Source organism: Cibotium barometz, chromosome 3, assembly GCF_041138505.1.
Source record: "Cibotium barometz isolate CiBa-2024 chromosome 3, ASM4113850v1, whole genome shotgun sequence".
NCBI lineage: Eukaryota > Viridiplantae > Streptophyta > Polypodiopsida > Cyatheales > Cibotiaceae > Cibotium > Cibotium barometz.
In genome coordinates, this window is record NC_141048.1 from 8,822,811 (window position 1) to 8,842,530 (window position 19,720).

The 19,720-nt window shown below is 43.3% G+C and overlaps 1 protein-coding gene across 1 annotated transcript in view; it reads right to left on the reverse strand.

Annotated features, from left to right (window-relative positions):
• Positions 1–4,289: 4,289 nt before the first annotated feature.
• Positions 4,290–19,720, reverse strand: part of LOC147639675 (uncharacterized) — a 55,814-nt gene continuing 40,383 nt past the window's right edge. The window contains exon 5 of the mRNA XM_086772619.1: positions 4,290–5,001. Within this exon, the coding sequence (XP_086628745.1) occupies positions 4,600–5,001 (402 nt within the window). The 3' untranslated portion in view covers positions 4,290–4,599. The remainder of the gene's footprint in view (positions 5,002–19,720) is intronic.

Consider the following 19,720-nt stretch of genomic DNA (forward strand, 5'->3'; position numbering starts at 1 on the left):
CAAATCGATAAGGTAACAATCAAAGATGTGAGACCGGTATGGTCGAATTGTGATTTGGGAAGTTGATAATTCGAAGGCAACGATCAATGATGTGAGATAGGTATGGTTAAATCGTGAATTTAGAAGTCGACTCGATGATTCCAAGGCAACGATCAATGATGTGAGATCGATATGGTTGAATCATGATTTGAGAAGTTGAATCGCGCAATTCAACAATCAAAGGTGTGAGATTGGTATTGTCAAATCGTGATTTGAGAAGTCAAATTGACGATTCGAAGGCAACAATCTAAGATGTGAGATTAATGAAGTCTAATCATGATCTCGACGAATTAAGGATGTTAAACCGCCATGATCCAAGAATCGGACGATCAAAGAGGTTGAATCATCAAAAAACTAGGATTGTGATTGGTCTTCTACTTGGATCGTGATTCATGATGGCGTGATCGCCCAAAAAAAAACTCCACAAATGTCGTACACCCCCCCCCCTTAATTTTTTTTTAAAAAAACTACCTATGGGCTGCACTCCCCTTTTAAAAAAACTCCACCTATGCCCTACGCTCTCCCACATTAATTGTTAAAAAACATGTTAGCCTCATTTTGGGTTAACTTAGCATCTCTTCATTACATACAAGAGATAGCACAATAAGTGTCATGAAATGGCACTCTAAATGTTGTAACTATGAGAATGGCTAGCTACGCCACAAAATTATGTAACTTGTGAGATTCTAGTTGTCACCAGGAGGTTACCTTTCTCTATCTAAGGACACTCACTCCTCTCTACTCTCACACTCAAGAATACAAGCATAGCATAAGAGGAACACACACCAAGAATGTAGCTCTCTCTCCCCTCAACTATTACATACCATAGACATAAGAGAGCAAGGAGATAAGACTAGAATCAATTGTCACAAAGGGAGATTGTGTCTTGCATTATGAGAATAATGTTATTTATATAATTGGCCCTTATTGGAGGCAAGAGAGTGGTGCGAGCTACCACTAGCAAAGCTTGGAGTCTACTCAGATACGAGCTTAGATACCAACAAGTTCCCCACAACAAGTTAAGATGAGCATTGTCCAATGCACTAGGAGAGGAATGGTGTAGCTTGTAACATTTTTGGCCCCACTGTCGATCGAGCGACGAACCACCGATCTTTTTCTACTCTATTTGCACTCCTAGTCATCTTCTTACAAGTCTCTTTTCCGTTAATATAGATGTTTGAAGCTGTGTGATTGGTAGAGAAGAGAATGTGTGGATAAGATGGTGAAAAAAAAAAAAGAGATAAAGAAAGGTTATTTTGCGTTGTTTTAGCATTTGAAGTTGTTATTTGCATTGTTTGAGAGTTAGAAAAGCAACAAAATAAGCATTTTCATCAACACTTGCGTGGTGAGAACTCCATAATCATAACCGTGATTGTGTAGGGAGAACCCTCCAAGCCTGCAAAGACAGCTCCTCAATCGGCGAGATGTATAGCTCTCGGAGCTACCGAGGGGGTATTGTACCTAAACAAGAAAGGGAAGAGATGATGATGCTCTTATCCGTGTACCACTTCCTTGCGTTCTTGTTCTTGCCTCTTGCTTACCTCCTTAGCTCTCACATGAACCAAAGCTTTGATATACCATAAAGTGAATGTGGAGAAGAGGCAGAGCTTGAGTTTCTTGCAAGCGAATACACACACATACAAGGGAGAGTGCAAGACATAAGAGAGAAGGATGGCTGAATTTTCTTCTATCTTTTTCTCTTCTCTACAACCATATAACTGAAAGATAAGAGTACATACATAAAGGGACGGTACTCTCCTACAATAACATACAATGGTCAGTCCATAGTGTGAACGACTATATGAGCTAGCGCTATAACTATTCCATAACTCTAGTACTCCAAAGTTTCTGTCACACAACCTGTCATCCAATGGCAGCATATCAACCATAATCTCACCAACTGTGCCAATGGCATAAATGCAGAAGCTATCACCCAAGTAGATCATTAATGTCCACCAAATTGATCTTCTAATCAAGGATTATCCTTATAAGGCACTTCAACAACCACCAATTCAACCAAGGGACTCCGAATGATTAGGGTGCGATCAAGCGTGATGACAATGCTACTCAATGTCATGACTCGTATGCAAGCATTAAAAACCCCAAAAGTCAAGGGAGAGCTGTTAGCTATGGAGCAGCCTTCTGGGGGCCATATTTATCCGATCACAATTGGCACGAGTTGAGAGGCCCCAAGTCATGATGTTCTCCCGTATGATCCACAACAAACCATCAGTCCCACACCAGATTATCCAAGCAAAGTTTGTTGCAATCCCGATGGTAGTGGATACACTCTTCCAGACATCCACCTACCTCCATCACATCAATCGCATGGATCCCCACAGGTACCCAAGGCTTGCCCTAGAGTCCTAGAGACAATGAGGCTCAGGACCGTGAAGAGACCCGCGTGAAGCTAGGTAAGACCCTAAGACATCCACTGTCATATGTATGTAAATTTGAGAAAGCTTTATAACAAGCATTGTGAGCATGGTTTGAGTGATTGGCAACTTGTTTACACCATATTGCTTTTCAAAGTAACCCCATGAACCATTGATTATTTGTGAAAGAGGTCAATGGAAGTGTGGCGATGGTGGTAAGTTATATAGATCTTATTCCAATAGAAACAAAGCATTTGAAGTAGAGATGGTCAAAAGAGAACTATCCAAAGAGTTTGAAATTAAAGACTTGGGTGAGTTGAAGCTTTTTCTTGGGATTGAAGTTGTAAAGACAAAGCATGGCATATGTTTCAATCAAAGACAATATGTGTTGGACATACTTGAGCGGTTGGGAATGTTGGACAAAAAGCCATCACTACACCTATGGATGTGAGCCATAAGTTTCAAGCGAAAATAGGTGAATTGTTTATGGATGTCGCATTTTGCAAAACACGTTTGGGCAAATTGATTTACTTGACCATCACAAGACCCAACATTGCTTTTAGTGTTGAAGCAATTAGAATGTCTAAGAAAGTCTTGAGATGTGAAAACAACAATCAATCCTAGGTTGCCATATGAGAAAGATAGAGTTGATGCTTGAGGTTTCCAATGATTCAAATTTGACAAGAGATTCAAATACTAGAGGTGTATCTTGGGAACAAATTTGTGTCATGCTCTCCAAGAACAACCAACACTTGGATGAAGGATTACAAAAGCAAAATATTGGGCTTTGACACAAGCTTCATGTGGTCACGTGGATGTTGAGTTTACTTGACAATTTGAGTTTTGAAGTTAAGATGCCAATACATGTTTAGTGATAATGCTAGCTCAATCCAATTAACTAACCACCCAATGTCACATGCCCGAACTAAACATGTGGAGGTACAATATTATCATCTACAAAAGAAATTTATGGCTAAGGAGATTCTGTAATCTGTATATCAATACCAATGATCAAACATCTTCTCTCATGACATAAGCATTAACCAAGGAGAAGCAGGAGAAGTTTAGATGGCAACTTGGGATAGAGAACATGAACTTCCTTTTGAGAGGGAGTGTTTACGAAGCAAAAACAACTTCATGTAATAGGCATATGCATACTAAGTATGATGACAACAGTAGAGGAGATTTGTAATAGATCACTAGATAAACCTTAGAATGCGTTTTAGAGAAAAGAGTAAAGAGATTTGAGTGGCCTAGAAGTGATGCGTGACGAACAGCCCAAAAGCTAAGAGTAAAGAGCATGCGAAACAAGGCAAAGTATGAGACAAGTAAACTAACAGAGGAAGAAATGGGCGGGAATATTTTGCATCATTAGATGAGTAATAAACAGAGAACTAAATTGAGATGAAACTTAAAAAATCATTGTTACTATGGGTTCATAATCATCAGTAAGTGATCCGGGTCAATTTTAAGCAATTTCTGTGTAGCACGCGCTTTTTGTATTCTCTCTCTCTACTACACGCTTTTTCTCTTTACTGTTGAAAGCTACATTTTGCATAAAAATGCATATTTTGTGTTTAAAGATAAAGCCCCCTTGTCCTAGGATGGATATGCAACAAAAAACAGCTTGCCTTAGCGAAGATAGTTCATAAGATACTGATTTAACCTTCAAAGGAGGCTGTATAGAGGGCTCATGACATATGAGTATCTGAGCATTCTTTTTCTTCCACTAGCTAACACAAGCAATCTTTGATAGTCCCAGCTGCTTCATTGCATTCAAGTAACAATTCTTCCTTGCAAACATTCACTACTTTGATTCTAAGCCCCAGCTGGTTGCATAGTGAGGACAATCAAATAGCCAAACGTTGTGACCAGTAAATGAACCAGAGATTTTGTATTGGGTGCAAAGCTATCTCACCAATCCATAGGGGAAATACTGCACAATGAAATATTGACATAAAGGAGTTGCCACTCAGAGAGAAGAAAGATTTTAAAGACCAACATGTATTACACATGTTCCGAGTGGTGTAGACTGTGAACATGGAAAATGAAATGAAAAGACGAGAGAGAGAGAGAGAGAGAGAGAGAGAGAGAGGGAGGGAGGGGGAGGGGGGGATACAATACTCAAAAATATTAAAATGTCAAAAAGATCCATTGATCTCAACTATGCGATACCAAGCTTTTGTCAATTCTTCAATAAACAAGCACTGATAAGCCTGGATCCATAAACACACTGCCCCTGAAAATCTTTTGCTTGTGGATGCCCTACACGCCTACTCTTATCGAGTCCACTCACTGCTCCCCATAATTCATACTGCCTTTGGCGAGCTCTTGCCCTCTCTTTTGCTTTCTGAGACTTAGTGTGGATACAGTGAGGACAAGAAATTCCATCTTCCCAAGCCGCTGATAGCATATCATCATCACTTACAGGCATTTTACATGCATAACACAACTTATATGTTCCTGGTTTTAGCCCATGCTCTATTGATACTCTCTTATCAAAAACAAAGCATTCTCCTTCCCACATACTTTCAGTTGGAGGAACTTCTTCCAAGTACTTGAGTATGCCACCTTCAAGATGATACACCTGCGAGTCGAGGACACCAAAAATAGCTAAAATAAATTTCATGAACCACCCTCACAATGCTAGCCTGCAAATCAGTAAGAAAGAAAAATAAAAAAATAATTGTCTTAAACCTGAAGTCTTTGGCCACCTCTAAAGGGGTGTGAATCCTAAGTTCTTAACAGGCCACATAGCAGGCCCTGGGCTAGACAGACAAGCCAAATCAAATGCCCCCCACAAAGTAGTCTTCTGCACCTCTGCAGGCAAAACTTCAACAGTGATGGTGATTGCATAGATCAGCCAAATTGGGTCATTCTACAAAGTGGTGCAGACAGCACAGTTCACCAAGGTGTAGTCGCAGTATGAGACCGATCATACGAGAGAAACAAGGGCAGTGGACTAAACATGGACAGGGTGAAGTACATCCAAACGCTGAAGAGTGGAACAGCTAGAGGAGACATTGGAACAAACAGCTTGGAGTCCAGCTTCCTTGGGAAAAGAAGGGGGGAGAGGGGGACGCGGGGAGAATTACCCTCACAATGCTAGCCTGCAAATCAGGAAGAAAGAAAAACGAAAAAATAACTGTCTAAACCTAAAGTTTTTGGCCACCTCTAAGGAGGTGTGAGTCCCAAGTTCTTAACAGGGCACAAGGCCAACAAGCCAAATCACATGCCCCCCACAGAGTAGTCTTCTGCACCTTTGCAGGCATAACTTCACCAGTGATGGCGATTGCATAGACTCACACTGTACTCCATGGCAGGGTGTGGTTTACAAAATACAAAAGATCAGATGGGTGACTATCCAAGTTTACATGTGCATAATTGATAGTCCAAGGACTAAGGACGCCTAGGCACCCCTATGGACGGGAATGTGCACACCTGTTTGGACCTAAAAGATTGGTCTTATGTGTTTTGCAGGTGGTAAGTACACCCTTGACATAATTTACAGCATTATGATTCATATATGCTAATATCTGTGCCTGTAGGTCCACATTATAATAATACAAGGCCGGACAAAAAAAAGAAGCCCGTGAGTAAAGGCTTTCACACATTATAAGCGTGGGCACCTCAAGGGTATGTAAAAGGCCAAGGAGATCTCATGTATGGACTCTTTCCACAAGCATGGATCTCATAAGTGGAGAAACGTATTAATAAAGCTTTTAACAAAAGCATGGGAAAAGCAAGGCAGCCCATATTTAAAGGCAAGTTTGGGGCCTATTATGCACACATATCAAGGAAGAGACTCCATCTCTCTCCCTCTCCATCACAAGGCTTTACGGAGCTGTACAGACAGAGAAGAGACCTGTACAGAGCTGTACAGACAGACTACGGACCTAAACAATGGACAGTTCAAAAAACCTTTTAAAAACCCCAAAAACTGTTTTTTGAAGAATTTGATTTCCCTAAAATCATTAAAACAGACTGTACAAATCAGCCGAACCCTAAAAGCATTTGGGACATTTATCTCCATGAAGAAGGCTTCCCGGGAGTGCCCATACAAAAGTGTGTGAATGTGTTTGTTTTGTGAAGAATCCTCATTTCAGGACTCCACATACAATGTGGATTGTGGTGGGAGAGTTTCCAACAATTCTCTTTGGAATCCTTACAAGGGGTAGGGTCCAAAGACGGTACTCTGTGCAGAGCCAGACATTGCTGATTGGACGCTGGATGGTTGGAGAAGAACATGTATCGTGCGCACACAATGCACAGTGCAGTGGGGCGTGCACAGAATCGTTTCCCCAATTCTTTTCCCCAAATTTTTTTCGACTAGTTCAAATAGTGCGCAAGACCATCTTCATTGATGTCGAAGAAGGGAGCGCCAGTGTTTCCACCGTAGTTTGGCGATCATTGGAGGACAAATGTGGGGAGGCGTGGGGTGCCATAAGAAAATGAGCTCAACTTGGGAAGAGTGAGAGTGGTGAAGGGATCAACGGGATATGCCTGAATGATTGCCTGCATCGCCTTGATGTCGGCCAGCCTGCGTCTCCACATCTGTGAGCTTGGTGTCCAGATCGTAGAACTGATAGGTGTGCTTGATGGAGGACGTTAGCGAACGTTAATTCGGTCTTCTCAAGAGAATTGTGTTTCTTGGGCTGAATCTCGACAGTGGAGCAACCTTAGTTGAGACAGGGGACCCTTGTGCTACGCGCCAGCTAGTCTAGACTCTGGCCACAAGCCTTGTAATCTTTGAGGTGCTCTCCTTTGCATTTTACTTGCTGTCTAGCCTCATCGCACAAGGGCTCAAGCTGTGCAGTTGAGGAAAATGAAAGAACGGACCCTGGCATTGACACAATCCCACAACTATGCCTATGCCTCGCGTTCCTTCCGAATCGAGGGTTAACTCCCCTTCCTCTAACTCCGGCCGTGGAACCCCAACAACAATGAAATCAGCAAGGTCGCAAGACTCCAAAACAGATTCCATCATTACCTTCCATATGCCATAGTTGTTCCCATCCAACTGACGGTCCACTGGGAACGTGGGGAGTGTCGGGATCTTCACATGCTTCTCAACCATCTCAAGTAAATCTGCCATTGCAAGGGTGTAACTGAAAAGGGTCGGTGGGTGGGAAAAAAGAAGAACTTAAACCTGCAAGTGGCTGTCCAACAAGTCAGCCCGCCTTCCTCTTGCTTCTCCTCTTCCCGGACAATCCAAAACAGTCCACCAATCAGCAGCACAACAGCCCCCCTCTTGCTCACTCAGTTCCCAAGATCTATCAAGAGCCTAGAGCTCTGATACCATGTCAGAATATGCAACGGAGATGAAGACAAAATTTAAGAACACAAGAGCAAGTACTGCAGAAAAAACATAGCAATAGAGAGGGAGAGAGAGAGAGGCGTGTAACTCTACTATATACACAAGAGAAAACCCGAATACCCAATACAATGTGTGGGGGGCCAAGGAGCCATTTTATATGGCCCCTACAAGGGGTTGGCCAGTAGCAAAGACAGCCGACATCAGCAAAAGACCCACGACCTGCTCCCACCTCCAGTCGGCCAGCACATAGGGAAGGTCGGGGAGCAACAGGGATAGTTAGCCATCATCTGGATCAACAAACAGCAACAGGACAGCCTCCCACACCCGGGAAAAATAGGAAAAAAATAGGGAAAGTGGGAAAAAATGAGAAAACACCTAAATCGGGCGGGCACACCCACAACAGAGGCCCTAGTGTAACTATATAGACAAGAGATGACTGCTAATAGCAGGCAATGCAGTAGCAGACTCTTCTAATGACAGCATAGCAATCGGCTAATGTAATTCAAGAAGAGTACACTTTTTTGGTCACATGCACTATTGACACACCAAGTGCTTCAGACGATGATATGTCTTACATTGCATCTGACAGACAGGATGTATCATGGTATTTTGATAGTGGTGCTTCGAGCCACATCACTTCATGCAAAGATGTATTTCAGCACTTGGTTTATGCTTCAAATGGCCGCACTGTATCATGTGCAGATCATACCACATATCCAGTAAAGGGAATTGGCAATGTCATACTTATTGCAACCAATGGTGCCAATATATGTATGAAAAATGTATCATGTGCAGATCATACCACATATCCAGTAAAGGGAATTGGCAATGTCATACTTATTGCAACCAATGGTGCCAATATATGTATGAAAAATGTATTGTATGTTCCAAGGATAAAGAAAAATCTGCTCTCCGTCTCAGCCATAAACGACCAAGGTTTAAAGGTTGAATTTGAAGATGGGAAGTGTTTGGTAAAAGACCCATCAAAGGGTTATGAAATAGTCACTTCTGGAACACGATACAAAGGCTTCTATAAGCTGGACAGCTATGACAAGCGTACTTATGATGCAAATACAGTGGCTACCCACACTCCTGCTATGCATGATGCAGAGCTATGGCATGCTCGTTTTGGGCATGTAAATTTTCGGAGTTTGATGCTTTTGTAGAATCATCATATGGTTGATAATATGCCGCCTCTCCAACAAGACATGATGTATGTGGGGTGTATTTTGGGAAAGATGCAACATAAACCATTCCCCAAAGATGGAGTTGTTAGAGCTGAAAGTAAATTACAGCTCATACATAGTGATGTATGTAGTCCAATGCGGACACCATCCATAGGAGGGCATCTTTACTTCGTCACATTCATTGATGGCTACTCCAAGTTTGCTTGGGTTTACCCCTTGAAAGCGAAAGCAGAGGTGTTTACATGCTTTCGACACTTTGTAGCAATGGCTGAAAATATGTGTGGATGTAAAGTCCAAACACTCCGCTCAAATAGAGGTGGAGAATACATGTCAAATGCATTCAAGGATTATATGCTTCAAAAGGGCATCAAACACCAATATATTGTGCCTTGTACACCGCAGCAGAATGGTGTAGTTGAGAGGAAAAATAGATCTCTCATGGAGATGGCAAGATGCATGGTGAAAGCACAAAAGTTGCCTCCTAATTTTTGGATGGAAGCTATAATGTGTGCAACTCATGTGTTGAATAGGTGTCCAACAAAAGCTTTGAAAACCATAACACCATTTGAGGCTTGGTATAGCCGAAAGCCAACAGTGGATTATATGCGTACATTTGGGTGTTTGGCATATGCACATGTGCCATAACAACTCCGAACAAAGCTAGATGACAAAGCAATAAAATGCATTTTTGTGGGCTACAGCAATGAGAGCAAAGAATACCGTCTTTATAATCCAACAACACGCGGGATTTTTGTCAGTAGAGATGTGGTATTTACTGAAAATTCAGTACAGCCCATGTACAGCTTGTATAAAAGTAATGATACAAGCATACATGACATGTTTGATGGACTATTACCCATTGCAATTAGGGAGATTCAGATCAGCCAGCCCCTACACAAGAAAATTCTCATGTAGCACATGTGGAACATCCAGCCATTCAGCCCCCTTCTATGGAAGAAGTGGAACATCCAGCCATTCAGCCCCCTTCTATGGAAGAAGTGCAAGATCTTGTCAGGGAAGAGCAAACAGGCATACAGCCAAGTCGGTGCCAAGATGGTTGTTGAAAACTTTGCAAGAAAGCAAACTTGCAACTCCACTCACAGGTAGAACAAGGGCTAGTTCCAGCCATGCATTGAATATGCATCATGGGGAGTCTGCATTAGCCATGGGTGGTCTCTTTGATTCAGAAGAGTCTTCTCCTTATGAAGAAGCACATGAGAATGAGCATTGGGTGCAAGCTATGCAAGATGATATCTCTTCTATCATGAAGAACAATACTTGGGATCTTGTGGAATTGCCAAAAGGTTGACAGGTACAAAGCAAGACTTGTGGCTAAAGGTTACTCCCAGAAAAAGGGAATAGATTATGGGGAAACTGTTGCTCCTACTTCGAGAATGACTACAATAAGATCAATGATTGCATTGGCAGCACATAAAGGATGGAAAGTGCATCAATTGGACATCAAAACTGCATTCTTAAATGGGGATTTACAGGAGGAAGTATATGTAAATCAGCCCATTGGTTTTGTAGTTCCTGGTGAGGAACATAAAGTATGCAGGTTACACAAAGCATTGTATGGGTTAAAGCAAGCTCCAAGAGCTTGGTATGATAAAATACATGCTCATCTAACCAGCCAAGGTTATGTGAATAATCCAACTGAAAGCACATTGTATGTGAAGAAAACCAGTGCCAACATAGTCATCTTGTATGTAGATGGCATGCTCATTACAGGTACTAGCAAAGCACAAATTTCAGATTTCAAAGCTGATTTGAAAGGTGAATTTGATATGTCAGATTTGGGACCTTTACACTACTATCTCGGCCTACAGTTTATGCATACAAATGATGGCATTGTTATGCAGCAAACTAAGTACATAAAAAGTTGGCTAAAAAGGTTTCACATGGATGAATGTAAGCCCATTTCTACTCCGGTAGAACCAGGTGTACGGCTTACTATGCATGATATTGGAGAGCCTTTTGAGGCCGGCATTTACAGCCAGGCAGTGGGATGCCTCATCTACTTGTCTAACACGAGGCCAGGCATATCTTTTGGGGTGTCTTTGTTGAGCAAATTCATGCACAACCCAGGCACAAAGCATTGGCAAGCAGTCAAACGCATTTTTCGTTATCTTCGGGGTACCCTGGATCTTGGTTTGTTCTATCCCAAGGGGGGCAGCTTGCAGCTTTATGCATACAGTGATTCAAATTGGGCTGGTGATTATGATACCAAGCAATCCACCAATGGGAATTGTTTTTTTCTTGGCAGTTCATGCATATCTTGGTTGAGCAAAACACAACCCACTGTTGCCACATCTACTTGTGAGGCTGAGTACAAGACAGTCTTCACAGCTACAGTAGATTGTGTATGGTAGAGGAGATTATTGACTGATCTTCGTGAGTGTCAACAGACACCCACCACCATTCTCTCTGATAGCCAGAGTGCTATGGCCATGGCACAAAATCCCGTATTTCATGCACGTACCAAGCACATTGAGATCATTATCACTATGTCAGCTAGAGGTTACATGCAGGGAAAATCAGTTTATCTTACTATCCTACACAAGATAATGTTGCAGATCTATTCACAAAGGCTTTACCTCGAGAAAAGTTTGAAGCTTTCCGCAAAGCTTTGGGCTTACTCTCATACAGAGAGTGATCTGCTACCTTGTACAGGTTCACACTTTCACTACAGGGGGGATTTGTAGGCATATGCTCACTTATGTAGTACTGTGTGTGAACAGGGCTTAACCAAGGGCACTTTTTCCCATGTGGTTTTTCCCTTGGATATCAAGTGTGAAAGGACAGTGGACACTCTACATATAATATTTTGTACTTCTATATTATATGGATGTGACACACATGCAAGGGTTGACTTGCATTTTGTGGCCACCACACTTTTGGCTCTCTCTCTCTCTCTCTCTCATTTCTGTGTGAGCTTCTTCTTCTTGCACCTAACCCTAATGTGCAGGTTTATGTGTGTGTGAGTGTGTGAGTCCAACACCAACAGTTCTATGGGAGAGTATTGTTATGGATTTTATCTTTGGATTTCCGAAGTCAGGGAATGATGGTATATGGACCTCTTCAAGAAACCAAGAAGATCAACCGTGTATGTTATCGGTTGAACCTTTCATATCACTGGAGGATATAGAATGCCTTCCATGACAGTTTATGAAAACCATGTACAGGGTTACCCCCAGAGGAGCCTGTATTGAAGGATCCATCAAGGATGGAAGAGCCAGAATAGATTGTGTTTCATTCTGTGAGAAAACGTAGGAAGACCGTGATCAGAAAGTTTCTCTTGGAAATGGATGCGAAATGGATGCCAGAGAAATACTTCAAGGACTATCCAGATATACTTCGAGTTTGTGAGGAAGTGGTTGGTTCAGATATATTTGAAGTACAAGAATATCGACATCTTGTTGTCAAGACAGATTCAAGAGGGAGGGATTGTACCTCTAGCCCTCTTCATTGTATATATATATTGGACTAGAATTGCTCATTATTCTGCTTATAATGATTACTTGGACATGCTCTGGTTTGGGTGGCAACGATGCACGATAGCCCAATGAGCAAGATTTCTATTTGGGTGGGGCAACGATGCCAGATGACCCATTAGTGGACGGCAACGATGCTCGAACGAGATTTGTATTTGGGTGGCAATGATGCCAAATGACCCATTGGACGGCAACGATGCTAGAATGAGATTTGTATATGAGAGGCAACGATACCAGATGACCCATTGGATAGCAATGATGCCAGATATATTGGACTTCGCAGTCGAGCAATCATTGTGATCAAATGGGCTAGATGACTGTATTGGATTTTGCAGTCGAGCGGTCATTCCGACTAGATGGCCCAAATGACTGTTAGGGATTTCGCAGTCGGCCGGTCATTGCGACCAAATGGCCCAACTGACTGTATTGGACTTCGCAGTCAGACGGTCATTGCGACCATATGACCCAGATAACTATACAAGAATTCTCGGGCGGTCCTCGTGTCACGTGCATCCCACACTTGGATGCCACGTAGACATTTCTGTACAGAAGAGGTAGGACCTGGGATGGTGAACTGGTCCCATGTGAGCCCAGTCCGGGACGAGTCAGCCGAGGATCCATCTCAGTTGTCCAAGGTCAGGTGTGCATTGTCTTGCACAGGAGTCCAAGGTCAGGTGTGCACTGTCCTGCACATGAAACAGTGCTAGTCCACGCTGTGAGTCTCCCTCTAGAATGATGTCAGTGGTTCTGTGTATCTGGTATGGTACCGGATGCCAGATCACTGAGAAGATAGTGGTTAGGACAAGGGGCCAGCCCATAGGGCTACCCCGGATCTTAGTGTGGGCATGGGAATGGTGTGGAATCACCCCCATGAGGGCCAGGAAGGCCCAAGCTGAACCCACCAGCCATGGAGGGGCTGTAGGACAGCCCTAGGGAAGGCATAAGGCAATTTCCAGGAGTTTACAGCCTTTATATGGCTGCAGGGCAAGTATGGGGCAGCCCATACAGGCTGCCCAGCCCTTGGATTATGGGCAAAAGCTGTGCCCAGCTCTCTCGAAGCACGCGCATCATGCCCAGCCTTTTAGGAAAAAAACGCAGCATTTAATGAGATTTAATTCAGTATTTAATGCTGAATTTCCAGTCGTGGGACATTTCTGGGCTGGCCGACTGCAGTAGCACTGGCCGACTGCTCCTGATGGGGTAGTATAAATAGAATTGCCCATAATCCCATTCATTCATCTCATTATTCACCAAGAGCTCAAGCAAATCAAGGGCTAGACAAGCCAAGGGAGTTGCTAAGCAAAGGGGTGGAGAACTGAAGGTCAAGGGCAAGGATTTCCCAGCCAAGAAAGGTCAAGAATTCTGTATTTTCTTTTCAGATTCACATCATTCTAATAAAGCAAATACACCATCCGTGGTGAGGGCCCTACAGAGCATAATTGGGACCCAATACTGTGTCCTCTCCTGGCGACGACCCAGACTAGCTGGCTACCAGACACCACGGCTACACCACAGAGAGATCGCGGCCATCCGGTCTTGACACCAGCAGGAGGTCCAAGAGCAGCTGGCACATTTTCACTCTGATCCAGGATGCATGTTCCAGACATTTATGGCATCCTCAGATCGGATGTATGACATATTGTACCCAGACTATGGGACTGGATGGAGTTAGGAGTAGATAACATATCATACTTGTATCACCCCTTCAGCATATAGAGATGCATTAGTAGCCCTAGTACTCCATCCACACCCTCTCGTTTGTACACCACCATTGAGTCCCCTATGGTCGTGTTGTCATACTTGTACATTTTATTCTCACTCCACATTTTCCTCTTGATGACTGGAGGAACATCATTGTACTACTTGTTTGTCTCATAGGCCAATTTTGGCCTTTTGCAGACGTTAATATATCTTTCTTTCTTTCTTTCTATTTTCTGCACATCTCCTTTCAGTTTGTGCGTTAATTTCCATCGCGAAAAGAGTGCTGAATGTTCCAGTAGATGATGCGAGCAATCGCAGAACAGACAGCCAAGTTGGATGAGCAAAAGACGCAGATCTTGGCTCTGGAGGAGCGTACCGCATGATTATGCGTGTTTTCCGGGATCTGATTGGACAGTGTGTGTTCATATTTTTGGACGACATACTGGTATTTTCAACTACGGTTGAACAGCATGACATTGATGTGGAGAAAGTCCTTAAGTTGCTGGAAAGCAACAAGCTCTATGTCAATGAAAAGAAGTCAGAATTTTATCTGTTCCAAGTGCATTACTTGGGATATATAATTAGTGCTGAAGGCATTCGACTTGATCCGGCTAAAGTGGCCGAGATTGTCAACTGGGAAGTACCTCAGACAGCCTATGACATCAGATCATTTGTGGGTATATGCCAGGCATATTCCACCCACATCGACAAGTTTTCTGACCTCTCGGCAAATCTCACCGATCTGCTAAAGGGAGTGAAAACAAGAAGGCAAAAGATTCGAATGACTCCACGAGCGTTGGAGGCATTCCACTACCTCAAGGTGGCTTTATCAGAAGCACCTTGTTTAGCACTTGCCTCGTGGGACGATCCATTTCAGGTGATCACCGATGCGAGTAACATCGCAATTGGAGGTGTATTGCAGCAGAATGGTCATCCAGTAGCTTACATGTCTCGTAAGTTACTGCCCGCCGAGAAGAACTACTCAATTTATGATCGTGAACTCCTAGCAGTAATACAGGCCTTGAAACATTGGAAACATTTCCTGTATGGCCGTGAGTTCGACGTTCGCACTGACCATCAGGCATTACGCTGGATTCAGACAATGCCAAGTGCACAATGGAGTGATCGACAACACCGCTGGAGTCAAATATTCCAACAGTTCGGTGGTATGATTGAGTACCTTCCAGGAAAGGCCAATCCAGTGGTCGACGCTTTGAGCAAGAAGGGACAAGTGTCTACGATTCAGACCACTAGACTTGATCTTGTGGGTACAGGACTAGAGGACATGAAGCACACGTACGCGGATTCCGAGAAATTCGGTACTCAGTGGGTACAAGCATTGGATGCCACATGACCATGCCATTTTCTGTTACACGATGGTCGGCTTTTCTACAAAGGCCGACTATGTGTCATGAAGTCGTTCAGGGCAGCTCTTCTCCATGATGCCCATGACGCCATTACAGGTGGTCATAGGGGCATGAATTCAACTCTGGAGAAATTGGAACGGCAATACTATTGGCCAAAGATGAGACGTGATGTGTTTACCTATGTACAACGCTATGACATTTGTCAAAAGGTGAAAGCTCCTCGTGGAAAGAAGATAGGGTTGTTACAGCCCTTGCCGATTCCTGAGGGCCCTTTCCAAGACATTTCGACGGACTTTGTCACAAACCTGTCTCCTAGTCCGAGTAAGCGTAATACGCAGTGCTTAACTATTGTTGATAGGTTTAGCAAATTTGTTATGCTTATTCCTTGCAGGGCCAATGTGACCGCCGAGGATGTTGCCCAGTTGTTCATTCAGCATTGGTACCCAATTGGCGGGATTCCTAAAACCATAGTGTCGGACCGAGATGCCAAGTTCACCGGTCATTTTTGGAGGGCATTGTTTGATAATTTTGGTACTAAGTTGAATTTTTCCAGTGCATTCCACCCACAAACAGACGGCCAGACAGAGATATACAACCAGTTGGCCTTTGATGTGTTGAAGTGTTATGTCCACGATCAGCAAGGTAAGTGGGAATCGTATTTGCCTTTAGTTCAAGCTATTTTGAATGACTCTTTTTCTTCAACTATTGGCAGGACTCCATATGAGGCAGCGTTTGGAAGACCTTTCCAGTCGTTGTTAACCAGGACTTCGTCTTCAATACCAAAGATGAACAGAGTGACGGAGTCTTACCAGGAGATCTTAGAGTCAGTAAAAGACAGATTGGCTAAAGCGCAAGAGACCTACACTCGACAGGCCAATAAAGACCGAAGGGATATGAAGTTTTCGGAAGGGGATTGGATTTATCTTCGGATTATGAAGCAAAGATTGAAGCAGGTGGGCAAGCGATGCCCAAAGTTGTCTTTCAGGAGCTTCGGACCTTTTCCCATCAGGAAAAAGATTAATGAGGTGTCTATGCAGTTAAAGCTACCTCCGAGTTGGACTATGCACGATGTATTTCATGTCAGTTGGTTAAAGCCATATGCAGGTCCAACCCCTTTAGAGGCCAGAGACGAAGCGGAACCAGACATTGTGGATGAAGCAGAAGTTATGGTTCCAGAACAGATCCTTCTGCACCGTTTCAAGCATGGCTCACGCCGAAGACTACGACAGTTCCTCATGAAGTTTCAGGACCGAGGAACTCATGAAGCGGTATGGCTCGACAAAGAGTTTTTCGAAGACTATCCGGCGTTATCGACGGATTATTTGGAGGCTATGCAGCTTCCGTCAAGTTAAGCAGAAGGGGATGTCACGTGCATCCTGCACTTGGATGCCACGTAGACATTTCTGTACAGAAGGTGCAGGACCTGGGATGGTGAACTCGTCCCATGTGAGCCCAGTCCGGGACGAGTCAGCCAGGGATCCATCTCAGTTGTCCGAGGTCAGGTGTGCATTGTCCTACACAGGAGTCCAAGGTCAGGTGTGCACTGTCCTGCACATGAAACAGTGCCAGTCCACGCTGTGAGTCTCCCTCTAGAATGATGTCACTAGTTCTGTGTATCAAGTATGGTACCGGATGCCAGATCACTGAGTAGATAATGGTTAGGACAAGGAGCCAGCCCATAGGGCTACCCCGGATCTTAGTGTGGGCATAGGAATGGTGTGGAATCACCCCCATGAGGGCCAGGAAGGCCCAGGTTGAACCCACCATCCATGGAGGGGCTGTAGGACAGCCCTAGGGCAAGCATAAGGCAATTTCCAGGAGTTTACAGCCTTTATATGGCTGCAGGGCAAGTATGGGGCAGCCCATACAGGCTGCCCAGCCCTTGGATTATGGGCAAAAGCTGTGCCCAGCTCTCTGGAAGCACGCGCATCATGCCTAGCCTTTTAGGAAAAAAACGCATCATTTAATGAGATTTAATTCAGCATTTAATGCTGAATTTCCAGTTGTGGGACATTTCTGGGCTGGCCGACTGCTCCTAATGGGGTAGTATAAATAGAATTGCCCATAACCCCATTCATTCATCTCATTATTCACCAAGAGCTCAAGCAAATCAAGGGCTAGACAAGCCAAGGGAGTTGCTAAGCAAAGGGGTGGAGAACGGAAGGTTAAGGGCAGGGATTTCCCAGCCAAGAAAGGTCAAGAATTCTGTATTTTCTTTTCAGATTCACATCATTCTAATAAAGCAAATACACCATCCGTGGTGGGGGCCCTACAGAGGGTAATTGGGACCCAATATTGTGTCCTCTCCATAACTCCCTCTCTCTCTCTATTTTCTCCACATCTCTTTTCAGTTTGTGCGTTAATTTCCGTCGCGAAAAGAGTGCTGAATTCTGAGTATTGAAGTTACCGATTCTTCTCCGAAGCTTCCCCATATTACACCTAGTGACCAAATGGCCTTGGGCGAGAATCTGAGCGGTTTCCCTTGGGGACCACATGGCTCAACATGGTTTCGATGAAACCAGACAAGACAATCCATGAACAGGAGGATCATTACTTATGCACTGCATACTGATGTATGTTTGAATTTCTTTGACTTTGTGTGTTATTTTTTATGCGTGGACAATGCTTGGATTTATGGCATGTGATAGTCCACTGGCTCCAGACTACCTGGCCAATACCTGGAATACCCAGTAGACGCGAATGATGCATACTTATTTGTTGATTAGCTTATATATATATACCTAAATGAATCCAGGAACATGCCCAAATTCACCTTTTAGGAACGTGCATGTTATATACTCATGGTAGTCAACCCACAAGACTATATAACTATCAACTCCATTATGCATAGAATGGACTAGATACTATGACATCCCCGCTAACGTCATCGGTGCCCAATAGTGGGTGTAGAACTCTGTATCAAGATATGCTCTCACACACGCACTCCACACACATACACACACACATAAGAGCATATATTCACACAAAGCCCTTCGTACTGAGTTTCTGTCAAACCTCCGGAGATGCAGGGCAGACTTAGCCATAATGAAGCCTAGCACTAAGGAAAGTAGCAAATTGAAAGAATTAGTATAGCAAATAAGTAGTTAATAGGACAAATGCACCGCTAAAGATAGAAAGAATAAGCACAATAGTTTATGTCTAGTTTTTGCAGAAGGTAAAAATACATTTATTATATCTAACACATGTGACAGGCCATGAAGATGTACCATCAAGAACAAGGACATCGATCAAAGAAAAGGCATAGAGATGTTGCCAAACGAGTAGAAGGCACCACATATATGGGAAAGACCAGATGCACGAGCTCACCAGATGGTGCTAGTACTTTGAAAACATACGGATGTATATGATGTACTTGGAACACATGAATATACATGGAACATATGGATGTGCTTGGAGCACTTGCAGTCCGCAATTAAGGACAACTGCGATATAAGAGAGAGGAAATGTAACTATTTGGCTCTCCTAGCTCTATTTCACGTGATGAAACTCTTATCTTTCATCTCCGAGTTTGAGATTGCTTTTCATGAGAGAGAGTTTACGGAGGGATCAAAGCTTAGACATGTTGGCATATACATGAAGAGGACTGCAACACATTGGTGGTTGACCGAGAAGCTTTCCGACAACACCATTGCTACATGAGCTGAATTCAAAAGCAAATTTTATGCTTAGTTTCTGCCTCCCAATTTAGCAAAGAACATACGCAAAAAATGGGATTGGTTGGGACAAAAAGAAGGGGAATCAATCACTTCTTATGTATCAAATTTTTGGAAAGTACTATTGGAAGTGATTCCCTTTATGAAGATAAGATGTAACATGCGTTGCGGAAGCATGTTCATGATTAACGCTAAGCAAAGAAGATTAACGCTAATCCTATGTTTAACAAAGACACAAAAGAGAAGGAGAGATAGACCTAATCTACTATATATTGCCAACACATGCTATATATACAATGATCTTGCTGATTCACAACTTCATGATACGTACCAAAGATCCTTGCAACCCTCTACTTGCAATCGAGCAAGAGAAGCTCCTTCTGATCCACCACTGTGTCCTTGCTGCCTTGCAGACTCTGACAAATGGATCCTCTTGATCTTTGAATGATGATTCTAATGAATGCCTAATGATCCTATTTATAGGAAAAAGGTATGAATTCGTAATCAAGTCGGTTTTGTCTATTTTACTCACAAAACATTGTCCACAAAGTCATATTGTGTGTACA